At 41.6% G+C, this 19430-nt stretch overlaps 1 protein-coding gene across 1 annotated transcript in view; it reads right to left on the minus strand.

Moving 5' to 3' along the window:
* The window catches only part of emilin1b (elastin microfibril interfacer 1b), a 40505-nt gene extending 21441 nt beyond the window's left edge, over positions 1-19064 (minus strand). The window contains exon 1 of the mRNA XM_077239007.1: positions 18471-19064. Within this exon, the coding sequence (XP_077095122.1) occupies positions 18471-18622 (152 nt within the window). The 5' untranslated portion in view covers positions 18623-19064. The remainder of the gene's footprint in view (positions 1-18470) is intronic.
* Positions 19065-19430: the final 366 nt, after the last annotated feature.

Raw genomic sequence — 19430 nt, forward strand, 5'->3', positions numbered from 1 at the left:
CATCGATTTCATTGGCCTTTGACGTAGTGGTATTGCGCAACAAGGAAGTGTGTATATAAGCCGGGTAAGTTTGTTATCACTGTTTTCAGCGGAATCTGAGGAAGACGGCAAAAAAGACCGCACATCTCTATCATTAATAGTTTTTAAGATAATGACACATTTGTAAAAGTATGCTATTTTGGGCGGTACCGCCCAATCCGTCCCCAGAGGGTTAAGCAACATTAAAAACTAAAAAGGATTTTTTACATTCTTGGAAGTATATATATACACATAGAGCATAAAATCAGACTATATGTAAACATTAATGAATTAAAAAACATTAATTATATTTTATTTATATATTTTTACTGTTTTTAAAATAATTATCTTGTGCTTGCCAAGGCTGCATTTAGTTAATTAAAAATACAGTAAAAACAGTAACAGTTTAAAATATTATTACAATTTAAAATAACAGTTTTATAATTTGATATATATTTTAAAATGTAATTTATTCCATCCATGTAAAGCTGAGTTTCCCGCATCATTACTCCAGTCTTCAGTGTCACATGATCCTACAGAAAGCATTCTAATATGCTGATTTGCTGCTCAAGAAACATTTCTTATTATTATTAATGTTAAAAACAGTTGTGCTGATTAATATTTTTGTGGAAAACTTGATATTTATTTTGCTCAAGAAACATTCTAAACTTTTACCAATGTTGAAACTGGTTGTGCTGCTTAATATTTGAGTGGAATCTGTAATACATATTCTTCAGGATTCTTTGACGAATTACAAAAGTTTAAAATAATAGCTTGTATTTGAAATATAAATATTTTGTAACATTATTAATGTCTTTACTATAACTTTTAATGTACTTTCTGAATAAAAGTATTCATTTCTTTCAAAAAAAGAGTCTTACTGACACCAAACTTATGAATTATAGTGTAGGTACACATAAAAATAATAAAGTAAAATCCAATAAAATATGCCTTAAGATAAGATTTAAATATACTGTCCTGTAATGCCACAGGAAATCGTTATTATCTTCGTTAATAGCGCATAACACTGATGCGGCTTGTATAGTAGGTCACATGACAATGCCACTTTTCAGAGAAATGTACATTGAAAGAGCTTGTCTCGAAGAGCAGTCTGGGCATATTAAGCTGGGATAAAGAAAGCATGAGAAGTTACAAAAAAGCACTTTATCTTTACGAAACAGCTATAATAGCCATAATCGTGTGCTATAGGAAGGAAAGAAAAAGTCAGGCTTTATTTGATTCGGAGTACACAAAGAAGACGGATGTCTACAAGATCCTTTTGCGACTCAAATCTTCCAGAATGTATTAAATATCTGGAGCTAAATGCTTTTTTCATGACCTCCTGAAATAAAGCAGAGGTCGGAAAAAAATCCCACATTGTGCCAGAATAAGCAACGAGATTTCAGCCTCCACAACATCCAACATCCAACACCACCACTATCAGTTGTCCTATTAACCCCACTCTTATCTGCTCACGACAATATTTAGATATTCACAGTGTTCACATCCAATTTTATTTCTCATTCTGATTTCCAGATAAGCCGCACTGTTAAGATTACCCTTATAAGTAGGCTAATGCACTAGTAAATGTCAGGGCACTCTTTTAGCAAACGAGCCACATATTTGATGCTGGAAGGGCAAGCTCGTGGGAAAATTTTTTTCCTTGTGGTTATACTGTAACTTGCTCCCGTTACAGGAAAGCGGTTTCTGCAGGGGTTTGACCACAGCAGCACATCTGTGGCATCTCAGCTTGGAACTACACTAAAGTAAGAGGAGAAGGAACATGCCTTATGAGCAGACGTACCACAGATGTGGCTTACACAAACCAGGAGAGATTCTTTATCTAAAGACATTTAGACCTTCAGGCAAGTCTTGGATTGGATCTATCCTCTGGGCACTCAAACCTATGAGATACATTCACATTTCAGGGCTAGCTAACTTCATCATTATTGACACACTTCTCATTTAAGATCTTATTGTACTCAATGTTTTCAAACAGCATGTTGGACCTTTCATTCTTTTTTGTCATAATTGACTCTGCAGTAAGATGCTCACTTCTAAATAAATTCCACTGAGGATATGAATGGATTTAACATCCATATTCACATCATCACCATAAAAACACTTATCTGTGTGGTTTCTCATGAATTACATGATATCAGATGAATCATATCTGCTAATGGAATTTAATCCAAAGGGCCTGTTTTAGTTATTTGACAAACCTCTACACTGCAGAAACTCCTTGAGACTCTTTCTTGAGTTTTTAATTAGTCCTTTAAACAAATTTAAATGTACTCAATAAGCAAAACTGTTAAAGTCCCCCTGTAGTCAATAACTGTATCCCTTAAAACCCACCTTTGATCACCAAAATTACATATTTAAAAAAAATATTCCTTGAAAAAAAATTCGTCATGCCTTAAAATAACTTGAATGTAACTCTACACCCTTGCCTCGTTTAATATATGTGGTCTATGAATATGCAAATTAGCCCCAACTCCACTCACTCAACACCAGCTCAGAGATCCACTCTTTTGATGATCACACGTTGCCCTGATTGGTTACAAGGTAGTTTGTGACGTCAGAAACCTTCTTTTAAGTTATTTTGAGTCTCTTTGCTATTGAACGCAAAGTGTGAGAGGAAATGCAAAGTTTGTAAGGGAACGAAATACTTTTCCAGGGAAGGCAAAAGCATTGAAATATATGTTTTCCCTCCCATGTCATTTTTTTTCATCACTAGGTCCCTTTAGGGGCTCTGTAGTATTCAGTGTCACATGATCCTTCAGAAATAATTCAGTTGTTGTTTAATATTTATTGTGGAAACACTGACACATTTCTTAAAGATTCTTTGGTCAACGGAAATGTATCTTTATTTGAAAAAAAATCTGAAATTTTGTGACAAATATCTCCCTTCACAGGCTGCCGTTCAAGATGCTCCTGGCCAAACGCATTTCTGGATGTGTGCGGCCACAGGATTGATTTGCAGCGATCGACCTGAAGGACGCCTACTTTTATGTCTCCGTTCTCCTTCGACTCAGACCATTCCTACGGTTTGCTGTCAGGGCGCGCGCATATCAGTACGCTGTTCTCCCATTCGGGCTAGCACTGTCTCCTCGCGCCTTCACAAAGGTTCTTGAGGCAGCCCTTGTTCCTCCATGGGAACACGGGGTTCGCATCCTGAACTATCTCGGTGACTGGCTGTCTTAAGCTCACTCCTTGGGACCAGGTTTGCGAATACAGGGATCCAGTGCTCCGGCACCTAGCTCGTCTGGGCCTTCGGGTCAACTGGGAAAGGAGCAAACTTTGCCCCGTGCAGAGGAGCTCTTTTCTCGGTATGGACTTGGTCGCCTTCTCCACTCGGCCATTGCTGACTTGCCTGAGACTATCAAGTGCAAGACTGCGGTTCCACTGAAGTTTTTTTTTTAGAGGCTCCTGGGGCATATGGCATCTGCAGCCGCAGTACGCCGCTCAGATTGCTTCATATGAGACCGCTTCAGCTTGGCTTCGCGACCGAGTCCCGAGGTGGGCATGGCAACACGGCACCCTCCGAGTACCAGTTACTCCGACCTGCCGTCAGTACTCACCCCGTGGTCAAACCTCAGTTTTCTACGGGCCCGAGTGCCCCTGGAACGAGCTTCCCGGCATGCTGTTGTCTCAACAGATGCCTCCACAGGCTGGGGCGCCATGCGCAATGGACATGCTGTCACACTCTCATGTTGAGCAGGGATGCTCCTGAAAAGTTCAGTGAGATTTATCACACCCAGGTGTTGAGCAGAAATGTTCCTGAGGTTCAGTGAATTTCTTCACACTTAGGTGTTGAGCAAAGTTGCTCCAGAAGCTCAGTGATTCTCGCATGAAGTGTTGAGCAGTACACATGTCTATTGCCTCGAGTTGCCGGCAGTACGCCTTGCCCTGCACCGCTTCCGGGTGTTGCGCTGGGGTCAACACGTACTAGTCTGATCAGACAATACTGCCACATTAGCGTACATCAACCATCAGGGTGGTCTACGCTCCCGCCGTATGTCGCAACTCGCACGCCACCTCCTCTTATGGAGTCAGAAGCACCTGAGGTCCCTTCGTGCTATCTACATTCCGGGAGATCGGAACTTTGCAGCCGACGAGCTGTCACGGTTTCAGCCCATCTCCGGCGAATGGCGACTCCATCCCCAGGCGGTCCAGCTGGTTTGGGACCAGTTCGGGGACGCACGGAGAGACCTGTTTGCCTCCCACGACTCATCCTATTGCACCCTGTATTACTACCTGTCCGAGGCCACCCTCGGCACGGATGCACTGGCGCACAGCTGGCCGCGGGGCCTACGCAAATTTGCGTTTCCCCCAGTGAGCCTTCTCGCACGGACCTTGTGCAAGATCAAGGAGGACGAGGAGCAGGTCATTCTGTTTGCGCCGTACTGGCCCACCCGGACCTGGTTCTCCGAACTGATACTCCTCGCGACAGCACCTCCTTGGCCAAATCCTCTGATGAAGGATCTCCTTTCTCAGAGACGGGGCACCCTCTGGCACCCTCGACCCGATCTTGGAGGCTCCATGTGTGGCTCCTGGACGGGACGAGGCAGGTTTGAGTACCCGGCCACCAGCGGTGGCGGCTACCATCACTTCCGCTAGAGCATCGTCCACGAGACATGTCTATGCGTTGAAGTGGAACCTCTTCGTCGACTGGTGCTCCTCTCGCCGAGAAGACCTCAGGAGATGCTCGATCAGTGTCGTGCTTACCTTCCTGCAAAATGGGCTGGAGCGAAGGCTGTCTCCCTCCACCCTGAAGGTGTATGTGGCCGCTATCGCCGCATATCACTAAGCAGTTGAAGGTAAGTATCTGGGGAAGCACGACCTGATCGTCAGGTTCCTGAGAAGAGCGAGAAGATTGAATCCTCCTCGCCCTCCTCTCGTTCCCTCTTGGGACCACTCGGTGGTGTTAAATGCCTTATAGAGGGCTCCCTTTGAGCCTCTGCAATCAGTTGAGCTTAAGTTCCTGTCTATGAAGACAGCGCTCCTGGTTGCATTGGCCTCCATCAAGAGGGTAGGGGACCTGCAGGCATTCTCCGTTGACGAAGCATGCCTGGAATTCGGGCCCGGTCACTCTCACGTGATCCTGAGACCCCGGCCTGGATATGTGCCCAAAGTTCCCACCACTCCCTTCCGGGACCACGTGGTGAACCTGCAAGCGCTGCCCCTGGAGGAGGCAGACCCAGCCTTGGCACTGCTCTGTCCAGTACGCGCTCTCCGTGCTTACGTGACAGGACGCAGTGTTTCAGGACCTCAAGACCAGCTCTTTGTCTGTTATGGTGGGAGACTGAAGGGAAAGGCTCTCTCAAAGCAGAGGTTATCCCACTGGATAGTGGACGCCATTGCTTTGGCTTACCAACAGCAAGGCCGACCGTGCCCCCTTGGTGTGACAGCCCACTCCACCCGGAGTGTGGCTTCCTCTTGGACTCTAGCGCATGGCGTCTCGCTGGCAGACATCTGTAGAGCTGCAGGCTGGGCGGCACCCAACACATTCGCCAGATTTTATAATCTCCGAGTGGAGCCTGTGTCCTCTCGTGTACTCGCTTCAGTCAGCTAGTACTGGACCCGCTCAGGTGTCTTCGCTTGCTCGCCATTCCACTCCACGGACTGGATACGTGGGATATTCCTCAGGTGAGCTTTCCTCTCTGAAGCCCTGAGTTCCTCCAGCACTGCTGACGCTGGCACCAGTTTCTATTGCCTGTGCGTCGGCTAAGTGCCTCCGTGTGCATGGTTCCTCCCCTGAGTAACCCCCACATGTGTATTTCCACTGTAAGCCTCCTTGAGCATGTGTCTTTCCCTCGGCAAGCCACCTTGCCACTCCTGGAGTTGAAAGTTGCCACCCCTCGGGCTGGTCACTCCGGCGTTCCTCCATATGAAGCCCTCCGGCCATATGTGTGTTCTTAAGTCCTCCCTACGGGTAGGCATGCTGCGGCATATTTCCTCTGAGGTATGCTTCCCCGTGTACCTAAGTATTCCTGTGTTAAGTAGGACTCCTTCGTCCGTGCCAGTATCACGACAGGGGGATCAGACTTTCGCAGGGCACTGGAAGACAGCTGTGAAGGTGGCGTGATTTCATAGGGACCCCCATTCGTCGTCATCCGACGTAACTCGGAGTGACTACGAAAGGGAACGTCTCGGTTACATATGTAACCCTCGTTCCCTGAGTAGTGAACGGAGACGTTACGTCTCCCTGCCACTTCCGCTGTATCGCTGGGTAGAACGCCTGAGTTCAGTCTCGGCTCCTCAGCGAAGACATATCTGCATGTTGCTGGCGTCCTCCTTTTATACCCACGCGGTGGGGCGGAGATACGCTATGCAAATTCCGCAGACCCATGGCATTTCATCGCCATTGGCTCGTTTTGTAATACTCAAAGTCGATAGGTGTTCTAAGCGAAACCCCCATTCGTCGTCATCCGAAGTAACGTCTCCGTTCCCTACTCAGGGAACGAGGGTTACATACGTAACCGAGACGTTTCATTAGCCTGCTTTTCACTTTGTTCACACAGCGCGCGTTCGGGGACTGATCCCGGCAATGTTACTAGGTCCCCAACCCGGCATCGATCCCGGCATCAATCCCGGGTCGTGTTTGCGTTCACACAGAAGGCGTTCTGGCAATTTCCCGGGATCAACGCGCTGTGTGAAAGGGGCTTTTGTGTCTGATATTGTGTTGAGCTGCTGTAATCACAAGTCAGCTATATAATAAGCTATTAAATCATGTTTTTAGATATGGCTATGCATTTGTAGCCTACCAATACTGCTCCATCATCCCAGCTAACTGGGAACATTCTTAGAACATTCTGACAAGGTTCTCTCATAGTTATGAATAAATGTTCCTTCAGTAACATTAATAGAATGTTTGTTCAAAATTGTCTGGTCTTTAATAATGTTTGCAAAATGTTAGCACAAAACATTATTTATACATCGTTCATGGAATTTTGTTCTGAAATATTTAAGCCATTTTTTAAAAGTTCTTATTACAGTTTCCTATAATTTTCCCTTGCAAATGATAAAACTGAATGTTCCTTTTATGTTTTCTGTAACATTCGCCCAACCAAGAAATACGTTTTTAAAACATGCAACATTTTAATGTTGAAAAACATTAGCAAAACATGTGTATAACATATTTTTGTTAGATCTAATATTTAGAAACAATACATTAATAAAGATAGCTGAACTGGAATCATTGCTTTTAACCGAACCACTCACAGAGCAAAGCTAATGATACAATCCCATTCAAGCTTTGTTTTCCAGAAACAATCATGACAGACATTTTGGCATGTCTTAACATCCATTAATATTCACTAACTGCTTCCCTTGTCAAACACATACTTGTTCACAGGAAGCACTTTGCATATCAGAGGTGTTTTTTCAGAACGAGGCCAGAGTCCTGATCATCCACTACAGGAAGTTCCTCTTGGTGTGAAGGGGCCGCTGTGGGAGCGAGGACTTCCAGTCAGTGTGTGACAGCGTGGGGTGGTCTGGATGAGACCCGAGACTGACAGGCACCATCACAGGCAGCTCTTGGCTTCACAACCACTGCCACATCTTCAAAAAAAAGCCCAGGTCAAGGGCCAAGAACTTTCCTTTCACAGAGGGCTTTGCTTAAACCCTCTTTACATACCAGGACAAATGGCAAAAAGAAACAGCTACAAAATACTAAGAATGGAACAGCATCAAATAAGACTTGACCAAATAAAAAGAGAGAAAAGATGGGCACTTCAACAATGAATTTTGAAGTACACATGAAGAACACATTCAAAGGCAATTGGGTTGCAAAAGAAATGTTTCTGAAATGTAGATGGGTGGCAAAGTTAAATTGGATCTTACAATAAACCCAAATGATGAAACTCATAAAATGGATAATGAACAGTCTTTCATTTAAAGCCCCTCATTAGTCTGCTATGTTGCAAAAATAGATCAAAGGAAAACCACTTTTCCATTATCCTGTTGAGAGGGATCTTTAATTCTCTCTGTATCTAATCAGCCATTTGGGAATAGTGATATCAATGGAGCTTTGAACACCATCCCTTTACAGAGGGCAAACTGATAACTGGACCTGACTGACCACAGTACCATCTTTAGACGGGACGCCTACAGACTGTCTGATGAAGTTCCCTTTCAAGGGAACTCGAGCTGCGTCGAAGCACCTATGAAATCAGTTGTGATTTCAATTGCGTGACGGAATGTTATGTGACGCAGTGGTTCTCAACCCTGGTCCTGGGGGCCCACAGCTCTGCACATTTTATATGTCTCCTTTATCTGACACACCCAGTTCAGTTCATAGAGCTCTTTCCTAACTAGCTGATGATTTGAATCAGGTGTGTTAAATGAGGGAGACATATAAAATGTGCAGAGCTGTGGGCCCCCAGGACCAGGGTTGAGAACCACTGATGTGACGTCATATATATATATATATAATCTAGACAGGATTATAATGGCAAGCAAACAGCTTTGGATCGTGTGTTCGTCCCAGCCCTTGCTTCATTACAAGTGGGGACACAAGCGATTCATGTGTTGTTTGTTTGGGAGGGGAGCATGCACGGTCAGCTCAAGTAAAAGGGGGCTGATGGTGTTCATTCATAAATTCCCGAAGTGTAACATATTATGCACTATCGAGAGTTTTAGCTCTGCTCCTGTTGACTTTTTTCTCGAGGGAAGAAAGTCTATAAAGATTCTCGGGCTCTGATCTCGCGTTTGCTGAGGCAGCGCGTAGATTACGGGTCTGCAATAAAGATTCCGTTACTCGATCTTGGATCTCGCTTGTGCTGAGGCAGCGCGTAGATTACGGGGTCTGCAATAAGGATCTAGTGGCTCATATCTCGCGTTTGCCGAGACAGCGCGTAGATTATGGGTCTGTATCTCTACAATAAGAATCTAATGACTCAGATCACGCGTTTGCAGAGGCAGCGTGTAGAATATGGGTCTGCATATCTAATATAATAATCTAGTGGCTCATCTTGCGTTTGCCGAGGCAACGTGTAGATATTAGGTCCGCAATGTATAATATGCGCAGGGAATTGAGCAGATGGGAATTTCCCTTTCTCTCATGACTGTGTGCAAACTAATTATGTATTCTTTATTGTTTGAGATTATAATATGAAAATTCAGCCTGTCATTCAGACCATATATTCTTGTCTGCTTGTTCTGGCTGCATTTAATTTTGATTAAATTAAATGTTAAATACTATTGTAATTTGAAGTCTATATTAATACACTATATTCAGCCTTTCACCTAGACCGTTTCTACTTGTCTGGTTGATATTTGGCTGCATTTAATTTTTGAGAAAATTAAATATGTACTCATCTGAACTCTTTGAGGAGTAAATGTCTGTATATAATATACTATTCAGCTTTTTCATCCAGACCGTGTTTACTTGTCTGGTTGATATTTTGCTGCATTTCATTTTTGAGAGAATTAAATATGTACTCATCTTATCTTTGATGAGTTAGATGTCTGTATTAATATTAGGGGTGGGGGAAAAAATCGATTCTTAGATGCATCGCGATGCGGACGTGGACGATTCTGAATCGATTCACAAATGTCAAAAATCGATTTTCAAAAAAAAAATTTTTTTTTTTTAGATATGTAGCCTATTTATAATGACGTAATATTGACGGAACGCAAAAGACGGAACTCTGAAGCGCGGAAGTGCAGTGCCCGGACCGTCTGTCTGTGGCGTGCGCACATAACAGAGACGCGATGGCTGAGCGCGAAATCCAAACACCCTCCTCGTTAAAAGCTGACGTGTGGAAATATTTTGGCTTCTATGAAGTTGAAGGGGGAAAGGAGCTGGACAAGAGCCACACTAGTTGTAAGCTTTGTAGAATAAAACTAAAATATTTCGGCAACACGACAAATATGAGAAGCCATATGACACGTTTCCACCCAGAGGAGGAAAAACACTCGGCTGTACCAGAGCCGTTTCTCTCTATGGCTCTGGGCTGTACCGGTGTTCAGACGATTTCTGCTGCCTTGTCGAAAAATGCTACCCAAACGCAAATCGATCATAGATAATGTTGATTCATTCTCTATTGTTTCCATAATGGTGTAAATCTCACAATATTATAACATCGTTATTTCATTTTAATCAGGGTAAGTGTATGGGGAGCATATTTGGATATTTTAAATGAACTAGCAATTATCACATTTGATATAACAAGTAAAAATGATATTATTATATGAAATAAAATTATAATAAAATTCGAAGTTAAGAGTACAGTATAATGTACTGTTTTTATTTTTAAAACGGTGTGAAAAGTAAAAATTATCATCAAATATTCATCTTTGACCTGTCAAAGTTTCCTACAAGTATCCACAGCAAGGATGCATAGATTTATGGGCGTGGAAAGCAGAAGAAAAATGAGTCTGCACATGCACCAGTAAGTAGCACATCTCGATGGGTAGCATGAATCGTCAGAACACCTGTTGTTGTTATATTATTAATTTACTACAAGTATGCTGCTAGTTCAGGCACACATTTATTTTCCTGTTGGTTCTTTGCAATGTTAATAAAATATATTGTACGTTAATTCTTTATGGGTCATTACTTTGTACTTTTAAAGCAAAGTATTTATATTCACACACACACACACACACACACACACACACACACACACACACACACACACACACACACACACACACACACACACACACACACACACACACACACACACACACACACACACACACACACTCACACACACACACACACACACACACACAAAAGATTCAGATAATCGATAATCGCTTTTGAATCGAATCGCAGGCCTTTGAATCGTAATCGAATCGAATCGTGAGGTGCCTAGAGATTCCCACCCCTAATTAATATAGCATTCGGCTTTTCATTCAGACTGTGTTTACTTGTCTGGTTGATATTTGGCTGTATTTAATTGAGGAAATTGATTATATACTCATCTGATCTTTGAGGAGTCATTTAATTCTGAGGAAATAAATGGTGAATTCCCAGGGGGAAATGGATAACACCTCATTATATGGTGCCCATCTCCCTTCGGTACCCTCGAGCGAGTTCTAGTCTCAGTGTCTGCCTCGCAGAAGGAGGGTTTAAGAGGGGTCGTGGGGTGCTCTCTGAGGAGGGTCGCAGCGCTGCCAGTTCGGTTGTTCCCTGCCGGTTCGCCGCTTCAGGGCGCTGAGGTGCCCGCATTTCCCAACGATCCTCCGAGGAGGGTCGTAGAACAGTCAGTTTGGTTGTTCCCTGCCGGTTCACCGTTACAGAGCAGGGGCGCCGCTAAGGGGGTGAAAGTTGGGATGATTATAAGGGACCATGCACTTTTGGGGCCCCCAGAGATCGATTGTATTAATGGAATGGGTGCGGTATACCAACCTCATATTCTTTCATAAGGCCCAAAATTGCTAGCGGCGCCCCTGTTACAGGTCACCGAAGTGGCTGTTCGACCAATACCAAAGGCCAGTCTCGAGAGACTGGTCCCCTTAGTAGATTTTCTGGTAGCGTGTAAGCTACTGCCAAATATATCTTGTTGGGTCCTGCTCACTATAGAAATGGTTTCAGAATTCAGTTTGATTCTTCTGCCAAGATTTCTAGGGGTCCTCCCTACGAGGTGGACCCCGAGCAGGCTCTGGTTATAGAGCAAGAAGTACAGACTCTTCTGCGAAAGGAGGCTATAGAAAGGCTTCCTCCTCCTAGTAGGGAGTCAGGGGTTTACAGCCGTTACTTCATTGTTCCAAAGAAGGATGGAGGTTTACATCCAAACAGATTGTGTCACAGATTCAGTCCGAGGACTGGTTTGTCACGATAGATTGAAGGACGTGTCCTTCCATGTAGCCATCCGTCCTCATCACAGGAAGTCCCTGAGGTTCACTTTCATGGGCGAAGTGTACCAATATCGGGTTCTTCCCTTCGGCCTAGGTAAAACTAGGCCAGTCACTGACTGTTGGGTCTCATGGCAGCTGTGTCTAACGTAATAACTTTTGGCCTCCTGTACATGAGACCCCTGCAGTGGTGACGCAGAATCAAGGAGTTTTCTCAGAGGGGAAATCTTTTTCGCATGATCAAGGGGGGGAGGGGGGGCAACACATCGGTGGTCTCTTACATCAACCATCAGGGGGGTCTGAGGTCACAAATTGTGGAAACTTTGGGTTTGGCCTCTGAGAGGTCCAGCTCATAAGTTCAGGTCTCTCAATTGAGGTTGTTGAGACCATCCTCCACTCCAGAGCTCCCTCCACAAGGAAACTGTGCACCTTAACACTCTGAGGTCTAAGGGGTTTTTGGGGTCCTTGAGGTGTTCTGACATGCTCTGACATTTGTGCTTTTTTTAGTTATTTATAAACATGTTTATGGCAAAGGTGTAAATTCACTCTATATAGCACAAACGGGGCAACCGTAATATGTGAGCAACATGTATGTACATGTTTGTATTTTTTAGAGAATAATGTTTATGCGTGGTTATTGAAAAAACTAAAACTTAAAGTGTCTGAAATAAGGCCACAAAACACATACTAAATATGTGTCCACAAGACTTTTGACTAATGAGTGTTGTTGCCTAGAATTTTTGCTGCAAAAGGATCTGAAAATCATCCTGCCTAATCATTTACACAAAACAATACATTGATTTAAATTTTATAAGACACCTTTTGTTTGGGAAGGCAATATGCGTGGAGGCGTGTTCACACCTGAGAAGACAAAGGCCGGATAATGTGCCACATACATAATGAGCTACATATTAATTAACCTTACACACAGGCTTGTCACAGGATCCCAAAGTATGCAAGGACAAAAGAAATGATCTATATATACATATTTTACTATTAGAAATTGTAACTAATTACAAATAGGTTACAATTACAACAACAATTACAATTTTAACAATATTTCAAGTGTATTTCTTTGTAAAAAGTATACATTTTATCATACGTATTAAAAAAGGTTAGGATTCATTAGCTTGAATATTGGAACAAACACTATAATAACATCTTAGTTGATAATTCAATATACCTACTTTATTTTTGACAAAACATCATACTATAGTATATTTAACTGTGAGCAGAAATTGGTGAACAAAAGCGTACCAATTTAATGTGACAGTAGTCTTTTTTTACAGTCAAAACGTTATAATCTATCCAAAACTAATCACAAAATCTTGTATAAACATTCATATTTAGTCTGTAACATATTGTGTATGATATATTAGCATATACATGTGAATTTGCAGTTTGTTGCTTATACAGACATTTTATTTCAACATATTTCAGTCTATTTTTACTCATCTTAGTAGGCTATAGCAATATAGTTTGGATGTGTTCATGTAAACAACGTTTACTAATGTAGATGCGAGAGTGAATGAACAGCACAGACACGCGCTGTATAACTTTAGTAAACAAAGCGCGCCAACCTGTGCCGTTCATTCATCATTTAGCCTACACACAGACACATAATTCATATTTAAACAGTCTTTTTGCGGTTTACAGTCAGACACTATTCAATATCGCGATTAGAACAAAGCACTAAAGAATAAATTACTTACTACATCAGCTAGATCCGTTGCTCCTCGAAATGAAACTACCAGCACTTCTGGTAAATTTTCCAGGGTTATTAGATAGTATTATTCCTCACAGCGTAAGGATACGCTGTGTACACAGCTGTAGTAAGATACTTACTAAACACGATGTGTTTTATAATCCAGCTGGTGGGCGTTGGCATGTTTGAATGGCTTGCCTTAGATCATTTGCGTTTGAACCGCGCGCTCTCCGTGGGCGTGGCACATTAACGCGTAATTAGGTATAATGAGCTGGAAAGAAAAAGACTGACATCTCTCTCTTTTCATACAGATTACATAAACTGAGAATATTTGTTTTTTTTATATAAATTAATTCGTTTAAAAAGAAAAGAGTTCAAGCTTCATTATGGAAAAACACTCGTGCCTGTTTGACAAGTATTCGCGGAATTACAATTTTCGGACGCGTTTCAGAATGGACTTAACTGACAGAGAGAAGGCAGAACGCGCATCATGTTTCTTTTTCTTTATTTGGCGAAAAGGACAACCCTTTGTTTTTATTGTGAGTATCCACCAAAAAAATAGACACTTATCAGGATCTAATGATGTACAACACTTAATATGTAAGATCAAAATCAACAGAGTATTTTGAGTTTCTCTTGCACTGATAAGAAAAAAAGCGCCCACGCGATAGTCGACCTCAGAGGGTTAAAGTGCATATTGTACACTTCCTGGTGCGGAGAGCACCAGCTGGACCCAGTTATCTGCCCTGTGGTTGCAGTGCTGCAACCTGCTGGAGTTCCTGCAGGAGCGTTTCTCCACAGGTCTATCCCCCTCCACACTAAAGGTGTACGTGGCGGCCTTAGCTGCTTACCACGTCCCTTTGGGTGGTGTATTCTTGAGGAGACACCCTCTAGTAACGTTTCCTTTGTGGCACTGTGAGGCGTCAGACCAAGATACTGGGAGTATGGCTGCTTCTAAAACATTATTGTCAGGAGTTTCCCTCCAATATGTTTGTGATGTGGAAAGAGGTTGCCCTGCCACACACATTAGTGAGGTTTTTGACCTTGACTTCGGCTCCACTCTAGGGGCGCAGGTGCTTTCGTCTTGGTGTGCGCAGATATTTCACATGGACAGACAATTGTTACTATGGGGTTGTGGGTATAGTGTTCCTACAGCGTCTCGACGCAGCTCGAGTTCCTTTGAAAGGTAACGTCTCAGGTTACGACTGTAACCGTGGTTACCTGAAGAGGGAACGAGACGCTGCGTCACCCTGCCATACTCCCTGCATGCCTGTGATCGACTTGCCGTTTGCCGTTTGGTTTGGTTTATTTCAGACAGACAACTTAGTGTATTTTACAACTTAGTATTTCCTATGCAATAGGACTTGCTTCGCCTATTCAGAAGCTAGCGCGGTCTGTTTTTTAAGGGGTGCTATATAGCTTCCTGGTCTATGACGTTCCGTCACGCCATTGGACTGATTTCATAGGTGCTTCATGAAGAAATCACGCAGGGCCGTTCCCACAGTGTCTCGACGCAGCGTCTTGTTCCCTCTTCAGGGAACCAGGGTTACAGTCGTAACCTGAGATGATTGCATGGTACAACTTCCATTAGGTAGTGTGCACAGGCTTTGCGGTGAGAAATATGAGAAATATCCAGGTTAAGAAATTATATTTTGTATAAAGTAAATAAATATAATATTTTTTGAGACAAATACGATTTTTTGCATTGACATTTCCATTATAGTTTCCTCCTCCAAATTCTCATCAATGCAAATCTAAAAAAATATATAATAAATAAACAAATACAAATAATGATAATAATAATAATAAATACATAAATAAATAATTTAAAAAAATAAAATTTTCATCATGCCTTTTTTCGTGAAATTCAGCCTTTCAATAAGTCAAGTACTCTAAATGAACCTGCAGAGGGTGTAGAAATGTATGAATAATGGCTGGTCCAATTTTGACTTTTCTGCCAAGTTCTATGGGCACAGATTGCGTGAGGGCATGTTATTGAGGAATTACCATTCATTGGACCTTACCCTCAGTAGAGGTAGACTATTCCTAATAAGTCACATATAATGGAGCCAATCCAAGACTATGCCATTTTTGTTATTCTGACACCATCCTGTTTAATAGTCATCCTCTGAAGAATTGCATGCCAGCACTGTCTGTTTGTCTGTCAGCATAAATGTTTTCAAGAAATAAATGAAAGATGGCAAACATGAACTTGGGCGTCCAGTCTTCAGGGCATTCATCAAAGCTTGTCCAGCATGATTTCCTGAATAGCAGTCGACACAACATTTAGGCTTGGACTTTTGACTTCTGGTTTGGCAGAAAAAGGCTCAATTTTATAGCTGTATGCGACACTACAGCACAACCCAAAGCATTTTATGTCTCTGTCTACAGACATTATTTCTTTTTACACAAGAAATCTTTTTTATTCACTTCTTTTAAGCTCACAGGTTGATAGAACAAGTTCAAAGTTCATGTCTCACAAAACTGTTCACTATAGTATACATTCAGCACTGCAAGGCAACATTCTCACACTTGAGTAAAATGTGAGATTTGACGCAAGATAATTCACTTAAAGTACATGCTACTTAAATGTTAGTATGCAAAATATGAGTTGAAAATGAGATTACGTTCAAAGCTGATTAGCTTCTGCCATTCCCTTTTAGATGCAGTGCAAAGTTCAAGTCTGATTTCACAAAGCTGGATTTTGTGAGTGAGTTTAATTAAAAAAATTGACTCATTTTTGAAACTGCGATTTTTCTGAAATTACAACTTAAATTGAATTTAGTTATAATAAGCAGTACTGTTAACAAATTATAAGATAAGTATCCAGTAGACATGTTAGGTAATCTAGCTGGCTAAACAGCTAATAGCATGCCCAAATAATGATGTACACATGAATCAGGGATGATAAAATAACTATACAAGATCACCTGAAGACCATAGTTGGAGTCAAGACTGCACCCTCCATGATCCAGACCAAGACTAGATCCAGATCATACCTTTGCTGAAAAGGCGAGCTCCAATAAGTTTTGACACACTAACTTACACAGGAGCATTTCAGTATCATATTTTCTGAATATGAACGAGCATTTCCTTTTCATATGTTCACATATTTTGCTAGATTTTCAAAGACGCTTAAAGTGCTGGATTTTGTAAATAAACACACCACAAACAAATCATATTAGGACATGTATTCCAACACGCAAATATTTGGCAGCTGCAGATCCAAAGCAAAATCTTTGAATTTTGTCCAGAGTCAAAATCTATCAATTCGTTAGAAGACTAAAGAAGAAAAAGCCACAAGAGAGAAGATGAGTTCTCCACACTAAGCGAAAAAGAACAACTTCTTCCCTTGATTTCAGTCTCACACTTCCCCCCTCCCTACTACTTTTTCACTTTCCATAAAATAAATACACAAAACGGAGATTGCTTTTTACATCTGTTGTAACTAAAAGTTCAAACAGGCTGCTAATCCCCAGTAACTCGACTCAGATTTCTCAAGCAGGCAGTGCATACTTCACTACATACTTCATCCCACTGGCACTGAGGGTTCTCACATAATAGACATCACCCATCACTACCTCACTACTACTCTAGTATACTACAGTATACTCGACTATTTGAGAGCTATTCATAAGTCCAAACTTGTTTAGATGGACTAAAATAGCTGTATACTAATAATTTCTATGACTGGTCTTTATTAAATGGACTTGAGACCATAATCCATGCCTCCTAGCTCTGACCATCAGCATGTGGCCTGCGTGTCCATCAACCCTTAAGAAAGCATTGCGTCAGATGAAGGGGGAAGCCCTGGTCTGCATGTAGGAGCTGGGACAACCTCTCCCGTTCACACCCAAAAATCACAGACAAAACAACAATGTCAAAGTGGGTGTGTGTGGCTGAGTGTGAGCATTGCATTGTAGAACCACCTGATTGACAGATAAAGAAGTAAAGGAAGGTGCTTTTAGTGTAATTATTACCAGGGTGGTGAGTGACATGTATAACCATATACTGAAAAGCTTTGGAAATCACAGGGGTCCCACAAAACGTCCTTTTAAACCGAACCTTGCATTCAGTAAGTGAAAATTAGCTGTTTGGATGGACAGCAATGCACCTCCTGTCGTTTCACTGAAGGATAAAGGGAGGCTTTTCCTTTCATGTAGTCATCTGTGCCACACATTTAAAAGCACATTTGCTTTTTAAAGTCCCCTCAGGTTATGTTTCCCCTCAATAAATGGATTACAGAAAAATGCATAACATCTGTAACTGTCCTGAAAGGGACTTATAAAACATTTTGTCTGTCTATGAACTGTCATCATCTCTGTGCAATGCAAAGTTTGATGTGTCTTATCTAATTGAACAAAAAAATAGATTTTAGTAGATCAGATCTATCTAAAGGTGATGATCTTGAAGATGGGTATCATCATAAGGTAATACCAATTGCCGGTAACATTTTAGTTTAGGGTCCAATTCTCAACAGTTGCTTATTAGCATGCATATTACTAGGATATTGGCTGTTTATTATTACATATATAAAGCACATATTAATGCATTATTCTGCATGACCGTATTCTATTTTCCTTAATCTTACCCAATACCTAAACTTAACAACTACCTAACTAACTCTATTAATAAGCAGTAACTACGACTTTACTGAGGCAAAAGTCGTAGTTAATAGTTAGTTACAATAGTGAGAATTGGACCCTACTCTAAAGTGTGACCATATTTATATTCACAACCATGGCACATCTATCTATCTATCTATCTATCTATCTATCTATCTATCTATCTATCTATCTATCTATCTATCTATCTATCTATTTATCTATCTATCTATCTATCTATCTATCTATCTATCTATCTATCTATCGCATATTTCATTATTTTTCACTATTACTTTTCTTTCATCATATTAGTGTCTGAAATAAAAGTGTCATACCTGTGTCTGCTCGATGCTCTCGCCCCGTTTAAAGGCTGAGTCTGAGTCTGGGTCCCTGCGTACAGATTATACCGCTGAGGATACGACGCGCTCCAAACATCTCCAGAGAAAACCAACACCAGCATCGATATCAAAAGAACTGTTCCATCCATCACAGCGCACGTCGGTCTGCAACAGTGTCTAACACAATATAACTAATGAATTCTCTCGAACGAGCTTTTATTCCACCAAAAATAGCGCCTTCGCGGTGTCTAGAGGAGCTTCTTTACACTCCCAAAAGTTCGTACTATCGATCCATTACGCGCGTCGAGAGCGCTGCTTCCAGAAGTGTCGGATAAATCTCTCAAATCGACGCGTAACGGCGCTTTCCCTCCTTTTGCGCTGATAAAACAACCTAAACTCCCTCTATCCTTCTTTTGAATGGTTTGTAATATTTGTCGGTACATCCAAACAAAGCAATCCCGCGGCTTCCTGAAATCTCGACGAGTTTTCTTGGAAAGGAGATGCAGTGAGTTTAGATTGAGGGGAGCCAGTGACAGAATCACAGCCATCTATGCTTAAAAACCAACAGGACCACGCAGTGGCGTGCACAGACCTCCTCATGGGCAGGGGCGGAAGGACCAAAAAGGGCAAACAAAAAAAGTTCCCCTTTTTGTTTTTTGTTTTTATCCTTTATTTCCTTGGCATTCTATGAAAAGATGTTGATACAGTTAGAATGCATAACACATCAAACGAAAATAGGGAAATTATTATAATATTACTAAATATTATTTACTTTAACAAAACTCTGTGATAATCAAGAAGGTAACCATGTTTAGTTTTGTTGATATTGTAAATTTTTTAAAGTTAACATGAACTAATAATGAACTGCAATTCTACAGCATTTATTAATCTTAGTTAATATTCATTTCAGCATTTACTAAAACATTATTAAAATCAAAAGTTGTATTTGTTAACATT

This window comes from Siphateles boraxobius, unplaced genomic scaffold (genome assembly GCF_051911475.1).
Source record: "Siphateles boraxobius isolate OS27281-9 unplaced genomic scaffold, OSU_SipBor_1 22, whole genome shotgun sequence".
In the NCBI taxonomy this organism is placed as follows: Eukaryota; Metazoa; Chordata; class Actinopteri; order Cypriniformes; family Leuciscidae; genus Siphateles; species Siphateles boraxobius.